Here is an 18,525-nt window from a genome sequence, read left to right as displayed (position 1 = left end):
TTCAGATGCACTTTGAAATGATCGCTTCTTTGTAAATGGGTCAGTGAAAGGACGATTTTTTTTCTGCGTCTAATTTATTCAAATAAACATTGAACATAGGCTACATTTTATACACAGAGACAATGACCTGAATTTACATCTTCTATAATGATTTGGATTTTTAACTAAATAATAAAACATCTAAAATTAAATGTGTAAAGTCTACTTTTTAACCTTTTATTAAAATTTTGTATTGAATGTGCAAGAAAATTATTTTTATTACTTTTTATTTGATGGTTATGAAACTTGATGGTTATGGAAATTAGTAACAGTTGATCATATTGGAATATAAATTAATAACAAGGTCTAAAATTAATAATTAAAGAAAGAAATCAGTCATTTGCAGGCTTGCAGGCTAGAAAATAGAAGTATTTAACTCCCATGATAACTTCTGTCTCTGAGGATGTCACACCCATTGCATGCAGCAGTCTTGATAGGAAAAATGGAGTGTGAGGAAAAGAGAATGAGATATATAATATGATATACACAGGAATATATTACATACACATTATATAAGAAAACTATAAGTCTAATACCTGTGTTCAATGTCCTGTGAGAGTCGTCTGGCCTCTTCCTGATCCTTTTTTAAGAGAGCCTGGAAAGTGGAAAAAGACTCCACCATGCCGATGTAGCCAGAAAGAGGGACAGGCTTCCTCACCCAAAAAATGTCCTGCCTAAAGACAAAACACAGTTGCAGGCCAGCATCTGATTGGTCTATACAATATCCAGCCATGTTAGAATCCACAATAAAGTATACAGCTTAGTTTTTATTTTTTTTATTTTTTTTTTTAGCCTGGATAGCAACAGTTTGTTATTTCAGGGACACTTAATGAATTAAATTAAATTTAAATGTTCAAATTTGAATCCTTCATATTTTTATTATGTAGCATTCATTATATAAAAGTTAATCAAAGCTTAACAAGCCCTTTATTAACTGAGGCTATAGTCACAATATAACAAATCACTACTTATATGTAACTTAATAAAACCTTCTTCAGTCTCTAAACCTAAGATTGATTGCACTTTGAACAGTTTTGACTTAATTGTCTATGAAGTTAATATTTTAACAGTTAGTTTGTATGTAACTACATTACCATTCTTTGACTGGATACTGGAGAGAGTCAAATGTTTTTTTGTAAAGTTCGAAAGAGCTGGAACTTAGGTAAGGGTTCCGGAAAGGCTGCAGGGCTGCATAAAACTGTAATGAGACATGTGATAGAATACTTATTTTTGTGTCAAAAAATATCAAGTTTTTTTTTAACCATTTACTGAACCAACAGTTCAGTAATCAATCAGTCTTGGTACTGTAAAATGCTGCGGGTAATGTTTGTTGAGTAAATGATTTAATATTATGACTTATGGGTCATATATGAGAAGAAATTTAGATAATTTTAGATAATAATTTTTGAATTAGATAATTCTAAAATGTTCTAAAGAATATCTAGCACACACAGATGTTCAGACAATATCAGTCTTATGACTCTCACCTCATTACAGATGTGGTTTAAAGTCTCTGAGCAGTCTCCGTAGCTCAGCTCCATGTCCATGGTGTAGTTGAGAACTGCGAGGCAGCCATTAGGCTTAAGCACTCTGTGAGCCTCCTGAAGAAACCGTGAATGGTCAAACCAATGGAACGCAGACATGGCCGTCACAAGATCTACAGAGCCATCTTCAAAAGGCAGTTCTTCAGCTGGACTCTCCCTTTGTGTTTCAAAAAAGTAAAACAGATGCATGTGCATACTGAATGCAGGAAACTCGTGAAGAGAACAAAATCAAGAGCATAATCACAGTATTTAACTTCTAAAGAAATAAATAAAAATTAGAAACCTTCATTTAGGCCCATTAAGACATTAATTATGTGCCAGATGATTATGCAGTTTTTTTTGTTAGTGTTTTTGGATCATTTATGACACATTAATGCTTCTCATTGCTGCAATACAGTAATGAGAGTCATTCTGCCTGGAAACAATTTTTTTTTATAATAATTTATAACAAATTTTTATAATTAAAAAATATATAAATATATGTTGTACAGAAAATATACCTTTTGCAGAGAGTTAGTTTGTATTTTTCCACAAACTCATTTGGGGGAAGTCATGGCCATGCGGTTAGAGAGTTTGAGCAAGAACCCCCAACTGCTCCCCGGGCGCCGCAGCATAAATGACTACCCACTGCTCAGTGTGTGTGTGCACTTTTGGATGGGTTAAATGCAGAGCACGAATTCTGAGTATGGGTCACCATACTTGGCTGTATGTCACGTCACTTTTTATTTTTAGAAATAAAGGTTTAAAAAAAAAAAAACAACTTTAAATTATAAAGTTATACATCTTTATAATATTTGTATTACACACACACACACACACACACACACACACACACACACCATAATGCTCGTCACATGCTCTTTACTCAAGACTCAAGTTGCACAACTTTTCAGAGTAACACATACTTTTGTAGTGAAACTGGTGCTAAATGTGATTGCATTAGTTTGAAAACAGAGTGTTGTGTGTTCATGATTGCGTACTTTCTGGCTGATGGAAGTTAAACAGTGACAGGAGACTTACACAAAAGCAAGCTCACACATGCAGTAACACCCAATTCAGCTTTGCCTACCTGTAAGAGACGTTTGGAATATTAACATGTTTCCTCCCCATCTCCAGTTGAGCAGGACTGATGTCTGTCCCTACCACACAAGTAAAATGTGGTGCTAAGAGCAACGTTCCCTGCCCTGACCCACAACCAACATCTACTGCCAGGTCATTGGCTGATTTTTTCTGAGAAAATGCAATAAACAATACATCCAAATGTAAATGAAATGGCAAAGATAGCAGACTGATGAATAAACAACAACAGTCATAAAAGTCCTACATTACTCCTGTGGAACTGTAGTATCTTGTCAATTAGCTCTTCAGAAGGAGAAATTCGGTACTTCCAGTATGAGTCTGCATGTTCTTTATCCTCAAATAAACGTACAGCCATTTTTGACTGCTGTACAAGTACACTAAACACTGAGAGACAGTATCAACCATGCCAATAGCACTAAGCTGTTTAAAACATTCCTTTGAGGCAACCATAATGTGCTCAGTTTGCTAATGAGGACTTTAGTCTCACACACAGACATCTATTCACATCCATTCTGGAGTAAATACTAAAGGTTCTTTCAAAATGAATAAACATCTCCTAAGCAATGACCAGAAAAGAATCAAAGGTTTCCAGTATGAATTAAATATAAGAAAAAATACATGAAAAAATAAAAGTACAAAAAAGCATAATGCTTATCTATTGATATTGCTGAAGAACAGCAGGTTTATGGAATTAAAGAATGGTTTCTATGAATGTGAAGTGTGGGTGTTAAGGAGGAGTTATTTACAAAACCTAGATTGAGTAAACATTTCTGTGCCATCCAGGGAATTTTTTACTGTTCATGTGAACAAACTACACAACTTCAAAAAAAAAAGGATTTTATTATTTTAAACAACATTACATCAATGCCTGCATATTGTAGAGTAAATAATTTCAAATTAACATTATGCAACATCATAATGCATAGTGCAAATACTAAATATATTTTCAGAATCTTTCATGTGAAATTATGAAAAAATATTGTGTGTTTGTAAGCCCACAGATTTGCTAACAACTTGACAAAAACAAAGTGAAATCAAACCTTCCACAGAAACTACAGTATCTAGACATCTAGGATGATAGTACAGGTGAGTTGGGTCATGTGATTGAGTCATGTGTCACTCAGGTTTACATGCAAGCACACAGAAGTACTCCATTATAAAGTCGACTTTGGCCTCTGTTGATGACACTTTCATCTCCTCCAGAATACTAGAACAGAATAAGTGACAAGCAAACATACCATCAACATGATCTATAAAGGCCAAAGAGCAAATTTCCTTGAATAAGAATCTTGCAGTCTAATTTTGTGTTACAAGTGATCAACATTGCAGGACAGTAAAAGCGCCTGAAGTGTTGAAGTTGTTCAAAAAGAAGCAATTACCGTGATGTTGTTCTCTCCAACAGTGTGGTTGCAGCACTTGGATCAGCTCTCAGATACGCTTGGTACATGGAGAATGTCTGAATAAAACCAATTACATTCTTGATGCTCAGCTGCTGCTTTATTGGAATTATTTCAATCCTGAAGAATATGACAAAACTGTTAGAATCAACAACTGCAACTCATATCAAGGATGACATTATTCAAAACAAAACATTTAAAATATGTTTTTAGAAAAAACTACATATATAAACAAAACACAATGTTTTATTTTACACACAAATGCACATATACAAAAGAAAGTAAATGTGATAAGCAGATTTGTGTAGAGGTTTGCTGACACACAGACAGTTAATTATTCATTACAGTGCAGTGCTCTGGTTTACCTCTCTTTATCTGGGAAGGGTATGGTTTCAAATAAGATCTTTAGCTTACTGTTGGCATCAGTTACCTTACTGCTTGTGTAAGGCAGCAGTATTTGCTTTACCTAGCAGGATAAATGAATACAAGAGTGCAGTTAGCAGTTATTCTATGAGCATATTTAACCTTTAGTGAAATGGTTTGCAAAAGTAAAAGTTGATAAACATGCATTCAGTAAGCTGATGCTTTGGCACTTACATACTAATAATCAAATTATTATTATTATTATAATATATAATTATATTTATTTCATTTATATAAATACATAGTTATGGTATATGCTTACGTCCTCATATATGTTATTAAGTCGATCACCGCAAGATTCATAGTGTATTTTCATATTGTCCCCATAGCCAAAGAGAGCCAAGCAGCCACGCGGCTTCAGAACACGTGTAGCCTCCTTTAGGAAACGTTCAGCATCGAACCAATGAGCCGCAGACGCAGCCGTCAGCAGATCCACTGAGCCATCTGGGAATGGCAGCTCCTCTGCTGTGCCTACTCTGTCATTTAATGATAAACAGGATTGGGAGAGACCACAGTAATCTAATTTTGTTCTTTCAAGGTTATACAAAGCTATAATGGTACATTGTTCCATATCATTTACATTATGAGATACAAATAAGTCATGTGACAAGATTTTTTTTTTTTTTTTTTTTACGGAGGAGTAGACACCTGCATTACTGACCTGTAGCTGAGGTTAGGGAACCCTGGCACTGCTCTTGCCTGCTCCACCTGAGATTCACTGACATCAATGCCCACCACCTGCTCAAAATACGCAGTCAGGGGACGAGAGGTCTGCCCCGTTCCACAGCCCAAATCCACAGCCAGCTGATGGGGCTTTCCTTTCTGTGAAGCATGTTTTTACCATTAAACATTACATAGGAGAACAGCTTTATTTTTCACATTTTAAATATACAGTAAATAAGTAATAGACAAATGTTATGTAACATCAATTCCTTTTGTGTGACTTCGGAGGTGTTAAGTTATGAGTTCCCAACATTTGCACTTCTGACTTGCCTCTGGTGGTAACTTAGAAACAGTACGGTGTTACCATGATTTATTGGACATGAAAAAATGCCAATAAACCCCACTATGCTTTCGTATACAATCTAAATTAATTCAATATATTTTATTTGTAGTATAAAAATAATTACAACCACATTAGTATGTTTTTATTAAAGTTTATTATTATTATTATTATTATTACAATAATGTATTCAAATAATGTATGTGCTCCATATTTTGGAAGGGTCGCACAGTTACCAGACAAACATGCAGTGATTCAGCTCGACACCAACATGTCAGACTTTATCGCTCAGAACGAACACTGATAACACGACAGTCTTACCTTTGTGTCCAGATAATGGAGAATAAGCTCCTTCAGCTCATCAGGGGGACCAAATCGATATTTGTGATAGAGGGAGGCATGTTGTTTCTCTTCAAACAATCTTTCAGTCATCTTCGCTGTGTCTTCTGAGCGAGTCTTCAAAGGAAATTACTGGAAATCTGTTGAGAAGAGTTAATCATTTCTGGACATTACAAACACAGCAAGAGGCGGGACAGTGTTGAGAGGCAACCAAACGATTGCTATGTCATACTGTTTCGGTAATCTTTGGCAATGACGTGACATTTTTAAGGTTGAATTATAAATAGCAAATACTACCCTTAACTACTTCTGCCATTTAAAGTAAAGTTAGGCCTAAATCCGCGAATCTGTTCATTCTCGTCCATGAATCGATTCGTAAAACCGAGGAGAGGACGCTTAATCTTTCTTTTTAATAATCCTAGGCAAACAAATACAAAAACAGACGCTATATGACGATTTAAAATAGCAGTTTACAACATTATAATATATAATGTATTTAATATTGATTTATCGCTATATTTAACGGCATTTTAAATAACACACACAACATTACGTCTCTCATACAGTGCGATCATAGCCTCTATAAAACCTCTTCACTGCAAACATGTGCGTCTTTTAAACTCACAAAGACGGAGATGTGCGTCCAGCTCAGATCAGTTTGTGGTCTGCGCGTGGTGATTAAAACACAGCGCTGTACATGCAATGGCATGCAGAGCTGTTTTCCGTTAAATCGGATTTGAAGGAAAAAAAAAACTATAGATCCTCGTTTGGACTCATTTATTAAGTAAAATCGAGTAGAATATAAAAAGACTTTGGACTGTTAAGGACGTCGCCATATTTGATGTTTATTACTTTCTGTCAGGCTAAGTTATCGCGAGAGTAGACAATGGGCTTCCTTATTATTGTTATTTGTCTGAATGTAATTTAAACTGAGGATAATATTGTCACAATTAACGTGTTACAATTGTGTGTACTCTTACAAAAGTGTGCCTCATAAAAAAAAATAATAATAATAATAATAAAAAACTTCATCTGTTACATAACATGTATTATAAGTGCTTTTCCTTTTTTGTGTGTGTGTGTAAGTAATAACCATTCCAGCTGCACAGACGTGTTCTTTGAAAATGTCTTTACCAATACATCACCAATAGAGGGCAGCAGTCAACACGCTGTGATCTAGAAGACGGAAGCACCTTTGCTATGGCCATTACCTAAGTTACAAGTGTTATAACATTATTTAAAAATGAATAATAGTATGTGCCATTTTCAATTATCCTGTTCTCAAACACTAACACTGAAAAAAGTAACATAACACTCTTTGATGATAATATTTAATGCAAGTACCCACATCATTCCATATTATAACATATTTCAAGACCATCCATTTGCAGTAATATGCCACAACATCTGTTTATACCAGATGTCTGATCTAATTCTGAATCTATTTCTAAAATCTTCTCTTTCATTTCCTCTTTTTCTGCACGTACAATTTATACTTCTTCATTCTCTCTTAAATAAGACTGAACACAGCATCATGCATATCATCTCATTTTTTTTAGTAATGTTAAAAATTGTGTTTTGTTACAAATCTCAAAAAGGTGAGTACAAACCTGAACCTAGTTAAACAATAGCCCATACTGTATATTTTCATGCTTTTGCTTGCTTGTTTTGTTGAATGAGTTGATTCTGTTAAGAAACATATCAGTCATGTTTAGCTGAGAACGAAGGATATTTTAAATAGTCTTAACCATCATTACTGTACTTTAAATTTAACTCTGTGTTTGAACCCTAATTTAATTAGGCTACGTAAATCTAGCCAGGTAACTACACAAAATAATCTAATATTATTTAATATGTGAGTAGTCCTAACGATACGTGACTCTAATAATGTGATCAAGTAACCGTAACCAAACCTCAGAATTCTAATCTTTGACTTTCAATCTTTCTAATCAATTGTTGTAATACAGTAACACCGGTATTTGTTCACTCTGTTTTAATTTCACCTCTTCAAAGTTCAGCGTGGCTCTGACGTGTCTTTACGATGTGACGTTCCTCTCATGTCTAAATCCTCCACATTGCACTGGGAAAAAGATGGAGAACAATCACCCAACAGCACTCTGATGTACAACAACTCTGCCTACATCATCTTACACACCGTTGATGAACGCAGTGAAGGGAATTATTACTGTAGATTGATGGAAAATGGAAGAGTACAAACTGTTAGGATTCACACAGTTAATGTTACTTCATGTAAGTACATTCAGTTGTGTCAGTGTTGTGTGTACACAGTCACAGTGATCTCCAAATTGCTGTTCCAAAGTATGTGAAGTATGTGATTCATTTAATTAAAATAAATTGTAGGCTACATTGTATATAATTTGTATATAATCAAAGAACGTCTCCAGTTTATAGTTATTGCAACATGTTTGAATGTGTCAAAGTGTGAATAAGATATTTTCATTGGATAATGACTGAAACTGCTATTTACTGTCAGTTACTTGGTACACTACTTTTCCCACAAAGCTATACTCTCTATATCTTTCCAGATTCACAGAATAAAATTCATACAATTTACAGGCAAAGTGGCAATAATAGTGATGTATCACTGATCTTCAAGTCTAAAAAGATCTACCACAGGTTAAGGTGGACATGGGAACAGAGCCCTAAATCTCAGATTGATCTGATAGCTGTAGAAAAAGGAATAGAAGTTCAAATAAAAGGACCAATTGAACCAGGAAGAAATTCTTCTACTACATACACTGGTCAGTTTTTTATCTTTCACATCTCACCTGTGAACTTCAATTATAATGGGACATACAGGTGTATTACTGAAACATCAACTTACACAACCACAATACTACGCACGATCAGAGGTTTGTAACAAATTTACATTGTTTTCTCAATTACATGCACCATTTTGTTCTCAGTTGTTTAAAGGAATGTTTGCATTTCAATAATATTTCTTAACAATTAACAATTTTGTATTGATGCAACAATGTTTAGAGAGATGGTTGGGTGCAATTCAGTGAATGAGAATTAGTTAAACAACTAACATCGCGTGTAGTGCATTTAAGTTGTGCTGAACCTGTAATACATTCCTTTATTTTTATAGATGTTAATCAATATATTTCTCCAAATGTAAAATCTCATTGATTTCAGTCTCAGTGGAGCCCCCTGATGGTGTGTTGAGGAATCAGTCAGTGGTTCTTACCTGTGAGGTGTCTGAAGTAAATGATTCAGTGACGCTGGTCTGGCTCAGGATGGAGGGGAACAGAGGAGTGCTGGTCAAACAGCAAACTATGACTGAGAAAAACAACATGTTACGTCTGACAGTGAATCTAGCCAGCAATGAAACAGACCCGCTGCACTGGCAGTGTGCAGTTTTTACTGAGAATACACTCAGAGCTCTGGCCCCTATAACAATCAGTCGTACCTCATCAAATACAAATGCTCCAACAGAAAGCTCAACTGTAACAGACCAAGGTCATATTTTTGAACCATTACTATACAATATTTTTTACTTTTACACAGATAGAATTCTCAAAATATCAATGTAAAAATAAAATGTTTCACTGTGTAATGATGACACTGGTGTAATTATCTGGCTCAACATGTCTGCAGAAGAGACCATGACAAAGGACAGTCATCTACAAATCAAGATCACCGTGGCTTGTGTTGTTACTGTCAGTGTGCTGATTCTGCTGGGACTTCTAGTTTTTAAATGTCAGCGAAAAACAGGTGAACTCATCTCTGAGACACTATAGGAAGGAGATCATTGTCCAAATGAATGGGACAAATTGTGACATTCTCTATAGGAAATGAATGAAAGTCCTGTCTTTCATTTAAAATTGCTAAGTGCCTTTTTAAAGAGACATTGCCTGTTTTTGTAGCCTATTAGTACAAATATGCTTATTAGCTGGATCAAGCTAAAAGATGCAGCTTAACCTTAATTCACACTCTATCTAAAAATGTTTGACTTGTTTAAGTGTCCATTTTGTCCATTGCATGTTATGCTGATTGCGATTAGATTTGAAATACGAGATGTTCTCATATTGTTTCACTAGATGGAGGTCACGTCACTGGATTAAAATCACAAGACGATGAGGACATCCATTATGCTTCACTGACAGTAGCAGGATCTAGTCATGGTAAGACAGATGTTTAATTGACTTCTGTGTGTTCTATATATTGAGAAATTTATGTTAAATCTATGACTATGATTTTATTTCCAGGAGCTGACAGGTGTATTAAAAGAAATCATCAAAGTTCAGAGGTCAACTATGAAACAACTTCTTTCATAAACATTTCAGATTTTAATTTTGATTTGGTAATGATATGTGTGTTATATATATGTTTGTGATTTATTTGCAATGTATGTCTTAATATCTACAGGACAGCAATTCGGCAGTCATCTACTCAGCAATTAAAGTACAGTGAGCCTTGACACTGGGAGCTTTGTGTTTAATTTATTTTACATTTATTATTGAATGGAATTGAAAACACAGAATGAATCTTGTATTAATGATAGCATGCTATCCATCCATTATTTTGGTACTGTATATTAAAACATAAGACTAATGAACCATGCATGCTCAAGTGCATTATGGGTGTGCTCAGGTCTGTAAGCAAAGGTTCTTCGGGTTTCACTTGAATAGGAAACACAAATGCATCACCAGCACTATCTCTGAGTATAATCACATCAATATGCTCACAGAAATAAACCTCAATGTGGTTTCATGACACACAACTGTGTTAAATGTAGCAGAGTATATCCTGTTATGGAAAAAAAAACTAAGGGGATTTAGCTTTGCAACTAATGTTTAAACTAACTAAAAGTCAAGAAGAAAAAAAAATAATTGCAAGAATTTTGAACAGTGAAATATTCATAACAATAAACATGAACATTAATTGCCTGTGTGCACAGAAGCCTATAGAAAGTCATTTTTATTGCTAATTTTGAGGTGAGATGGATTTTTGTCAGTCACAACAGCATGGATTAATCAAATATAAGAAGAAGAAGAAAAAGGAGGAGGAGAAGAAGAATGTTTCTTAAACCTCCTGTCTAACTATAATCACATCAGACTAACACTAAGAACACACTACTGTAATGAACATTAGTTTCAAACACCTACTTCAAAACTTACAGTAGTGTTACATTTTGCTCTAATTCACTTCTATTGTAGTTTCATACAAATTATTATATAAATTTTTATTGGAAATTTTTTTAAAGTTTTTTTTTTATTATTATTATTTTTAATTTCACTGAAAAACCTTAAGAAGGCTGCATGTTCCCCCGGTGACAAGGTTAATAATTTTGTAATTAATACTTTCAGCAAAAGTGACAGTAAATACTTTTGTAATGTTGCAAAAAAAAAAGAAGAAAAAATCTGTTTTAAATAAATTTAAACATTCTTTTCACCGAAGAATCCTTAAAATGACAGTTTTCCCAAAAATATTAAGCAGCACAACTGTTTTAACATTGATAATAATAAGACATGTTTATTGAGCAAATCAGCATATTACAATGATTTCTGAATGATCATGTGACACTGAAGACTTGGAGAAATGGCTGCTGAAAATTCAGCTTTAACATCACAGGAACAAATTACATTTAAAAAAAAAACATTAAAATAGAAAATTTTCATTTTAAGATGTAATAATATTTCACAATATTACTGTTTTTATTGTATTTTAAATACAAATAAATGCAGCCTGAGTTAGCGTAACTTCTTTAAAACATTTTTACAAATCTTACTGACCCCAATCTTTTGGTAAGTTGGTACAGTTGTGAGTGTAGATCGAAGATTTGTGTGCCTATATTTGCCGCTCTGGGAATTAGCTAATTGAGAAAAACAGACTAAACTAAAAATAATATTTCCTTATTGTTATTATTTAATAGTAGTTAATAGTAGTTAATAATAATTTTCACACATGCCATTCTTTTTATGCAAGATAACCTAAATGGGTTTATTAGAGACGTTTGTATAAAATGGGTACAAACAGAACAGTTTAAAATACTCTCTTTTTTTCTTGAAGATAGATTGTTAGGACATTTATTACATGTAAGTTAACATGGCAACACTGTAAAATAAATTAGTTCTTCATCTCTCTGAAGGGCCATTTTGTTAAAAATTCATGAGCTGACTGTTTTCTGTGGCATACAGATTTCTGACTATTGCACCGCCCAGTAAAAGTTACTGGCTAGCACTTTCTTTAAACTCTTCAGAGCGCATCACTTTATCTTAGGCACTGGAAAGAAGAATCATGCTACTTACACATTTTACAATCTTTATTTTGATGTGTGGATTTTATTCCCGATTTCATGCTATCGGTGAGTCTCACTTTAATTACTGATCCTATCAAAAACAAAAAAAAAATATTTCTAGATATTTTAATTCTTCCCTCTTTTGCAGATTGTTGATCAACACAACAAATTCTAATTAGAAATTAATAAATTACAATGATTTAATAATGTTCAAGCTATTTGAAAAAAAAAATCATTTATATAGTACAGTAATCTGCAATTTCATATCAACTGTTACTAAATGCAAATTAAATATCTATTTAAAGCTCTATATAACTGTTTTATTCAAAACAATTTAACCTAAACATGTCTATGTCAGTGTGTGATTACAGTTTTTTACAGACGCTAGGACACATTTCTCAATACTCAGGTCACTTTTGCCAAACTCTTCTTCACACAGTTCTCCTAACCAACTTTCAGCTTGGCAAAGCAGTTCATTTCACATTCAAAATGCACTACAACTACCAAAACACTTTATTCAGGTCTCAAATCAACTCATTCTTCCAGAACACTAGCAAAGGTTGACAGCCGACAAACACACTTTGTCACCCACAAAACAATGATCTAAAATACACTAACAACATGTAGCATTATACAGTGTTTTCTTGTGTAAAACAAGGATACATCTCTGTATATAATTCACTGCAATATATGTTACTGTGTGACATGTTTACATCACAATACACAACTATTCAGCAGTTGTCTCCTTTTGTAATGCAATTGAAAGAGTAACACCTGTGTAGATGTTCATCTACAATGAGAATCAGCTGTGGCTGGTCCAATTGTCCAATTGTTTTTATAGCATTTAATTTTAAGATTTAAAATATATTTCATTAAAATATAACTGTAGAAATGTAGCAAATTGCTGTCTTATTCAGTTTTGTATTATGTTATTGTTTTGAACATAAGTTTAACAGTTTTGAAAACAGTATGTATGCATGTGCAAATTGGCCTGTATGTACAAAGAGTTTTGGCAGTTGTTGTGTCTGAGTGAGAAAATAATTCATGAATTTTGAGAGATGTAGTCACTGAATGCATTTTGTGCCAAAGCAATGATCATTGATCCTCAGTTTAGCCCACATAGACTTCTGTTGTGCTCACTGTGTGAAGAGGTCTGCAAAAGTGACCTAAGTATTGAGAAATGTGTCCTAGCGTCTGTAAAAAACTGTAACAACCACAACAGACAACCAGTTTTATTTATAAAGCATACAGTCTTGGCCTCTGTTTATTCAAATGTTTTGAAAATGCTCGTAAAAATATACTGTATTTGGGTCCTCAGTGAGGTTTGTTTGTTTTATCCTGCAGTGTTTGTTGTTTGTAGTTGTTGTAATTGTAATTGTTTTTCATTCTACACAGCACATGCACAAATTCAAACAGTTCAGACCCAAAAAGAAGGTTGGTTGATTTTCTGTACAGCAACAATATTTTTAAAATATGAAACAGTATTTAAAAAAAAAAAAAAAATGTTTTTAACGTAAGAAAGATATTTGCAGTTTCTCACACTCCTTTCTGATATTCTGGTTCTCAAAGTTCAGCGTGGATCTGACGTGTCTTTGCGATGTGATGTCCGTCTTCTGTCTAAATCCTCCACATTGAACTGGGAGAAAGATGGAGAACACACACCCAACAGCACTCTGATGTACAACAACTCTGCCTACATCATCTTACACACCGTTGATGAACGCAATAAAGGGAATTATTACTGTAGATTGATGGAAGATGGAAGCGTACAAACTGTTAGGATTCACACACTTAATGTTACTTCAAGTTAGTACTTTTACGTTATTATGTTATTCTTACATTTACATTACATTTACATTTAATCATTTAGCAGACGCATTTATCCAAAGTGACTTACAAATGAGAACAGTAGAAACAATCAGATCAACAAGAGACCAACAACGGTATACAAGTGCTATGACAAGTCTCAGTTAGTCTAGTACAGAACACGTAGCCATGTTTTTTTTTTTTTTAAATGAATATAATAGACAAGAAAAAGAAAAGATAAATACTAGTATTAGTTGGTTAAGTGCAGGCGAAAAAGATGAGTCTTTAGATGTTTTTTGAAAATGAGTAAAGACTCAGCTGTTCGAATTGAGATCGGGAGGTCATTCCACCAGCTGGGCGCAGTCCAGGAAAAAGTCAGTGAGAGTGATTTTGAACCTCTTTGGGATGGCACCACAAGGCGTCATTCACTTGCAGAGCGCAAACTTCTGGAGGGCGCATAAGATTGAACTAATGAGCTTAGGTATGTTGGCACTGTGCCAGTGGTCGTCTTGTAGGCAAGCATCAGTACCTTGAATTTAATGCGTGCGGCTACTGGTAGCCAGTGTAACCTGATGAGGAGAGGAGTAACATGAGCTGTTTTTGGCTCATTGAAGACAACCCTCGCTGCTGCATTCTGGATCAGTTGTAGAGGCTTGATAGTACATGCAGGAAGGCCCCGCCAGGAGAGCATTACAATAGTCCAGTCTGGAGAGAACAAGAGCTTGCACAAGAAGTTGGGTGGCTTGCTCTGACAGGAAGGGTCTAATCTTCCTAATGTTGTATAAGGCAAATCTGCAGGACCGGGTCGTTGTAGCAATATGGTCGGTGAAGCTTAACTGATGATCCATCACAACTCCTAGGTTTCTGGCTGTCCTGGAAGGAGTTATGGTTGACGAACCCAGCTGTACAGAGAAGTTTTGATAAAACGATGGGTTAGCTTGAACCACCAGCAGTTCAGTCTTAGTAAGGTTAAGCTGAAGGTGATGGTCATTCATCCAGCTAGAAATGTCACTCAGACAGGCTGAAATGCAAGCAACTACCGTCGGGTCATCTGGTTGGAATGAGAAGTAGAGTCATCAGCGTAGCAGTGATAGGAAAAGCCATGCTTCTGAATGACAGATCCTAATGACGTCATGTAGATGGAGAAGAGAAGTGGTCCAAGTACTGAGCCTTGAGGAACCCCAGTAGCAAGTTGTTGTGACTTAGAAACTTCACCCCTCCAAGACACCATGAAGGATCTATCAGAAAGGTAGGAGTTGAGCCACTGGAGGGCAGTTCCAGAGATGCCCATCTTTCTGAGGGTGGATAGGAGAATCTGGTGATTAACGGTGTCTAAAGCAGCAGACAGGTCCAGCAAAATGAGTACTGAGGATTTTGAAGCTGCTCTTGCCGGTTGCAGGGCTTCAGTAACCGAGAGCAGGGCAGTCTCAGTTGAGTGGCCACTTTTGAAGCCAGATTGGTTGCTGTCCAGGAGGTTGTTCTGTACAAGAAACATAGAGAGAACACAGCTCGTTCAAGTGTCTTTGCAATGAATGGAAGAAGGGATGCTGGTCTGTAGTTTTCTAGAAGTGCTGGATTTAGAGATGGTTTCTTCAGCAGTGGGCTTACCAGAGCCTGCTTAAATGCTGAGGGAAATGTTCCAGAGTAAAGAGAGGAGATGATAATGTGCGTAAGTGAAGGTATAACTGAAGAAGAAATCGCTTGAAGGAGGTGAGTGGGGATCGGATCAAGTGGGCAAGTAGTAGGATGAATGGACAGGATAAGTTTGGAAACGTCCGTCTCTGAGAGTGGAGAGAAGGAGGAGAGAGAGTGCGCATTAGTCGTTGTGAAGTTATCCTCAGTCTGCGGTGTGGAGAATTGGTCGCTGATGGTTCTTACATTAAATCTATATTTAAATCTATATTTATGCCTATTGTATGCTTAAATAATAGTGATCTATAAAAAAAATTTCCATTAAGAAGACTATAGGTTAAATGTGTAGAAGTCATTAAAAAAATATATATATATATATATATATATATATAATTATACATAATCGGTTTAGACCTAAAGACATAAAAATATGTTTACAAATGAACCATGTACTAACTGAGATGTATTTACTGAAAGTCACCGTTACCATATTGTTTTTCCAGATTTATATGGAAGTCAAACCATTTACAGACAAAGCCCCTTTCACATCTCACCTGTGAACTTCAATTATAGTGGGACATACAGGTGTATTACTGAAAACACAATCTACACAACCACAATACCATGCACCATTAGAGGTTAGTGAAATAGATAAATTAATAATAGTAAATACATTGATTTTTCACTTAAATTTGATCATCAGACATCCAAAACAGGAAATTTTGTATTTTTTAATGTGTTAATTGCATTTAAAAAGTAATTCATGTTATTGTTGATTTCGGTCTCAGTGGAGCCCCCTGATGGTGTGTTGAGGAGTCAGTCAGTGGTTCTTACCTGTGAGGTATCTGAAGTAACTGATTCAGTGACGCTGGTCTGGTTTAGGATGGAGGGGAACAGAGGAGTGCTGGTCAAACAGCAAAATTATGACTGAGAAAAACAACATGTTACGTCTCACAGTGAATCTAGCCAGCTATGAAACAGACCCGCTGCACTGGCAGTGTGCAGTTTTTACTGAGAATACACTCAGAGCTCTGGCCCCTATAACAATCAGTTGTAACTCATCAGAAAACTCAACTGTAACAAACCAAGGTAATATTATCATCCATTAATTCACTGTATTTTCACCTTAACTCAGAATGAAATTGTGTGCTCAAGATGTACAATGTAAATGTTTTAGCTCATCCTCAAGATGTAATTAACACTTTTAATTTATTAATAAAGTCTTCCTTTCCTTTCAGTAAACAACAATCATGCAAACACACTATTTTGGTGTGTTTTGACTCTATTTACTGGGATTCTCCTTGGAGCTCTAATGTATAACTGCTACAGGAAACGAAAGTCAGGTACCAAATCAATCAAATAATCAGTCATTTATAAATTTTACATCTTTAAAAATTAGCACACGATGGAACAGCCCTTTCTTTCTTTCTTTCTTTCTTTCTTTCTTTCTTTCTTTCTTTCTTTCTTTCTTTCTTTCTTTCTTTCTTTCTTTCTTTCTGTAACTCTTGTTGTATTTTTGCAATCATTTCAGTGCAGTCTGGCCCTCAGGAGTCTGAACCAGTCTATATCAATAGCAGCCAAATGAGGAATGATAGAGGTATTTAAATCAACAAAATATTTTTCATAGCATCGGTATAGAAACCTTCAGGCAACCCTAGCATCATGTTGACTATTGTTCACAAGCTTTCCAAAAAATTTGTTGATCTATTATTCTTCATCCTCTTCCAGTAGGAAATTTAATATAAATGATGTGTTTATTAGGTTTTGGTCCATCTCCATTCAAGTAGGTATAGTGCTTTACTCAATAGAAACTAAAATAGCACATTTATATTGCACATTAACCTCTGTGTTCTTTACAATGAGAAATCTATGTTAAAAATATGATTATGATTAATTTCCAGGAGATGACAGCTGGTTTAAAACCAGTCATGCAAGTTCAGAGGTCAGCTTTAAAACCTCCTTTCATAAATATTTCAGATTGTCTTTTTGATTTGTTAATGATGAGTGTGTTATATATCTTTGTGATTTATGTACAGTAAATACATTCTTTAAGCTTGTATGTCAATATCCACAGGTGTTGGACAGCAGTACTACAGTCATCTACTATCAACTACTGAAGCACAGTGAGCCTTGACACTGGACATTCTTGTACAAAACTTTGTATTACTTTTATTATTATTATTATTATTATAATTATTGAATGTAGTTAAAAAGAGCAAATAAATCTTGTATTAATAATAGCGAGCTAGTCAATCTTGGTTTGCTTTTTTTGGTATATGAATGAAAATTTTGCTCTTTGCTCAAGTGCATTATTGGAGTGCTCAGTCTGTAAGCAAAGGGTCTTTGGGTTTCACTTGAATAGGAAACACAAATGCATCACCAGCACTATCTCTGAGTATAATCAGATCAATATGCTCACAGAAATAAACCTCAATGTGGTTTCATGACACACAACTGAGTTAAATGTAGCACAGTATTTCCTGTTATGGAAAAAAAAACTAAGATGATTTAGCCTTGCAAAAACATTTCAAGTAAGAATGAAAAAATAAATATATTTTAATTGCAAGCATTTAAAAACCATGAGATATTCATGAAAAAAAAATAATAATGACATCACATAATATGACTACAAAACTCTAAAAAAAAAAATCTCTTCTCACATTTAGATATAAAAAATTTTCAAAAACACATTAAAAACTTCTTCTACCACAACACCATCAATAAATAAATCTAATAACAATAACAGTTTCTTATACCTCTTGTCTAACTACAATCACCTCCGACACATGAACACGAAATTGGTTTTGAACACCTATTTCAAAACCATACTAAACTCAACACTAAACTGAAAACCTTTACCTTTTTTAATTTTTATTTTATTTTTTATTATTATTCTTTTAAATATTTTCTAGTTATTATTCTAATCTTATGCAATGAATTAGCTGCATTTTTCTGGGCAAATACAATAGTTTGATATTTTTTGAATGTTAACTTACT

General features: G+C 34.6%; 3 protein-coding genes and 1 long non-coding RNA gene across 7 annotated transcripts; 2 read left to right on the top strand and 2 right to left on the bottom strand.

Annotated features, from left to right (window-relative positions):
• Nucleotides 1–43: 43 nt before the first annotated feature.
• LOC109099916 (putative methyltransferase DDB_G0268948) lies at nt 44–3,340 on the bottom strand. The gene is made up of 6 exons (XM_042763772.1): nt 2,908–3,340; nt 2,653–2,813; nt 1,527–1,740; nt 1,134–1,237; nt 576–713; nt 44–468 (listed from the first exon to the last, which is right to left on the bottom strand). Exons 1-6 carry the CDS (start codon nt 3,016–3,018, stop codon nt 372–374), a joined length of 825 nt encoding a protein of 274 aa, XP_042619706.1. The 5' UTR covers nt 3,019–3,340; the 3' UTR covers nt 44–371.
• Nucleotides 3,341–3,483: 143 nt separating this feature from the next.
• On the bottom strand, nt 3,484–6,700 carry zgc:162396 (uncharacterized protein LOC555292 homolog). Its single transcript, XM_042763773.1, has 7 exons — nt 6,451–6,700; nt 5,808–5,965; nt 5,145–5,305; nt 4,746–4,959; nt 4,426–4,526; nt 4,043–4,180; nt 3,484–3,870 (listed from the first exon to the last, which is right to left on the bottom strand). The coding sequence occupies exons 2-7, from the start codon at nt 5,916–5,918 to the stop codon at nt 3,780–3,782; spliced, it is 816 nt and encodes a 271-aa protein (XP_042619707.1). The 5' UTR covers nt 5,919–5,965; nt 6,451–6,700; the 3' UTR covers nt 3,484–3,779.
• Nucleotides 6,701–7,302: 602 nt separating this feature from the next.
• Nucleotides 7,303–10,269, top strand: LOC109103679. Its single transcript, XM_019117045.2, has 8 exons — nt 7,303–7,423; nt 7,839–8,075; nt 8,372–8,698; nt 8,985–9,308; nt 9,447–9,563; nt 9,890–9,973; nt 10,058–10,098; nt 10,218–10,269. Exons 1-8 carry the CDS (start codon nt 7,360–7,362, stop codon nt 10,260–10,262), a joined length of 1,239 nt encoding a protein of 412 aa, XP_018972590.1. The 5' UTR covers nt 7,303–7,359; the 3' UTR covers nt 10,263–10,269.
• Nucleotides 10,270–11,622: 1,353 nt separating this feature from the next.
• Nucleotides 11,623–18,142, top strand: LOC109086895. 4 transcript variants are annotated; one of them, XR_006160823.1, is made up of 10 exons: nt 11,629–12,156; nt 13,486–13,524; nt 13,660–13,896; nt 16,032–16,166; nt 16,317–16,617; nt 16,767–16,871; nt 17,060–17,125; nt 17,290–17,311; nt 17,430–17,470; nt 17,603–18,142. It is a non-coding gene; the product is annotated as an uncharacterized LOC109086895 (long non-coding RNA). The 4 variants fall into 4 exon arrangements; XR_006160821.1 differs by having other exon boundaries at nt 11,625–12,156; nt 17,060–17,311; XR_006160822.1 differs by having other exon boundaries at nt 11,626–12,156; nt 17,290–17,470.
• The last annotated feature ends 383 nt before the right edge of the window (nt 18,143–18,525 follow it).

This window comes from Cyprinus carpio, chromosome A9, assembly GCF_018340385.1.
Source record: "Cyprinus carpio isolate SPL01 chromosome A9, ASM1834038v1, whole genome shotgun sequence".
Lineage (NCBI taxonomy): Eukaryota > Metazoa > Chordata > Actinopteri > Cypriniformes > Cyprinidae > Cyprinus > Cyprinus carpio.
Note: the sequence above shows the minus strand (reverse complement) of the source record. Positions and strands in the feature narration are given on the sequence as shown.

What these genes read in the sequence shown, in the direction of transcription:
- LOC109099916 (XM_042763772.1), bottom strand. Translation starts at nt 3,018, where the DNA reads ATGGCTGTACGTTTATTTGAGGATAAAGAACATGCAGACTCATACTGG. An exon ending in TACAGTTCCACAGGAGTAAT is followed by an intron (nt 2,814 to 2,907) that starts GTAGGACTTTTA and finishes GCATTTTCTCAG; the next exon opens with AAAAAATCAGCCAATGACCT. An exon ending in CAGTATCCAGTCAAAGAATG is followed by an intron (nt 714 to 1,133) that starts GTAATGTAGTTA and finishes TTTTGTCTTTAG; the next exon opens with GCAGGACATTTTTTGGGTGA.
- zgc:162396 (XM_042763773.1), bottom strand. Translation starts at nt 5,918, where the DNA reads ATGACTGAAAGATTGTTTGAAGAGAAACAACATGCCTCCCTCTATCAC. An exon ending in TTAATAACATATATGAGGAC is followed by an intron (nt 4,527 to 4,745) that starts GTAAGCATATAC and finishes TTATCCTGCTAG; the next exon opens with GTAAAGCAAATACTGCTGCC. An exon ending in TTGGAGAGAACAACATCACG is followed by an intron (nt 3,871 to 4,042) that starts GTAATTGCTTCT and finishes ATTCTGTTCTAG; the next exon opens with TATTCTGGAGGAGATGAAAG.
- LOC109103679 (XM_019117045.2), top strand. Translation starts at nt 7,360, where the DNA reads ATGCATATCATCTCATTTTTTTTAGTAATGTTAAAAATTGTGTTTTGT. An exon ending in CACAGTTAATGTTACTTCAT is followed by an intron (nt 8,076 to 8,371) that starts GTAAGTACATTC and finishes ATATCTTTCCAG; the next exon opens with ATTCACAGAATAAAATTCAT. An exon ending in GAAATCATCAAAGTTCAGAG is followed by an intron (nt 10,099 to 10,217) that starts GTCAACTATGAA and finishes TAATATCTACAG; the next exon opens with GACAGCAATTCGGCAGTCAT.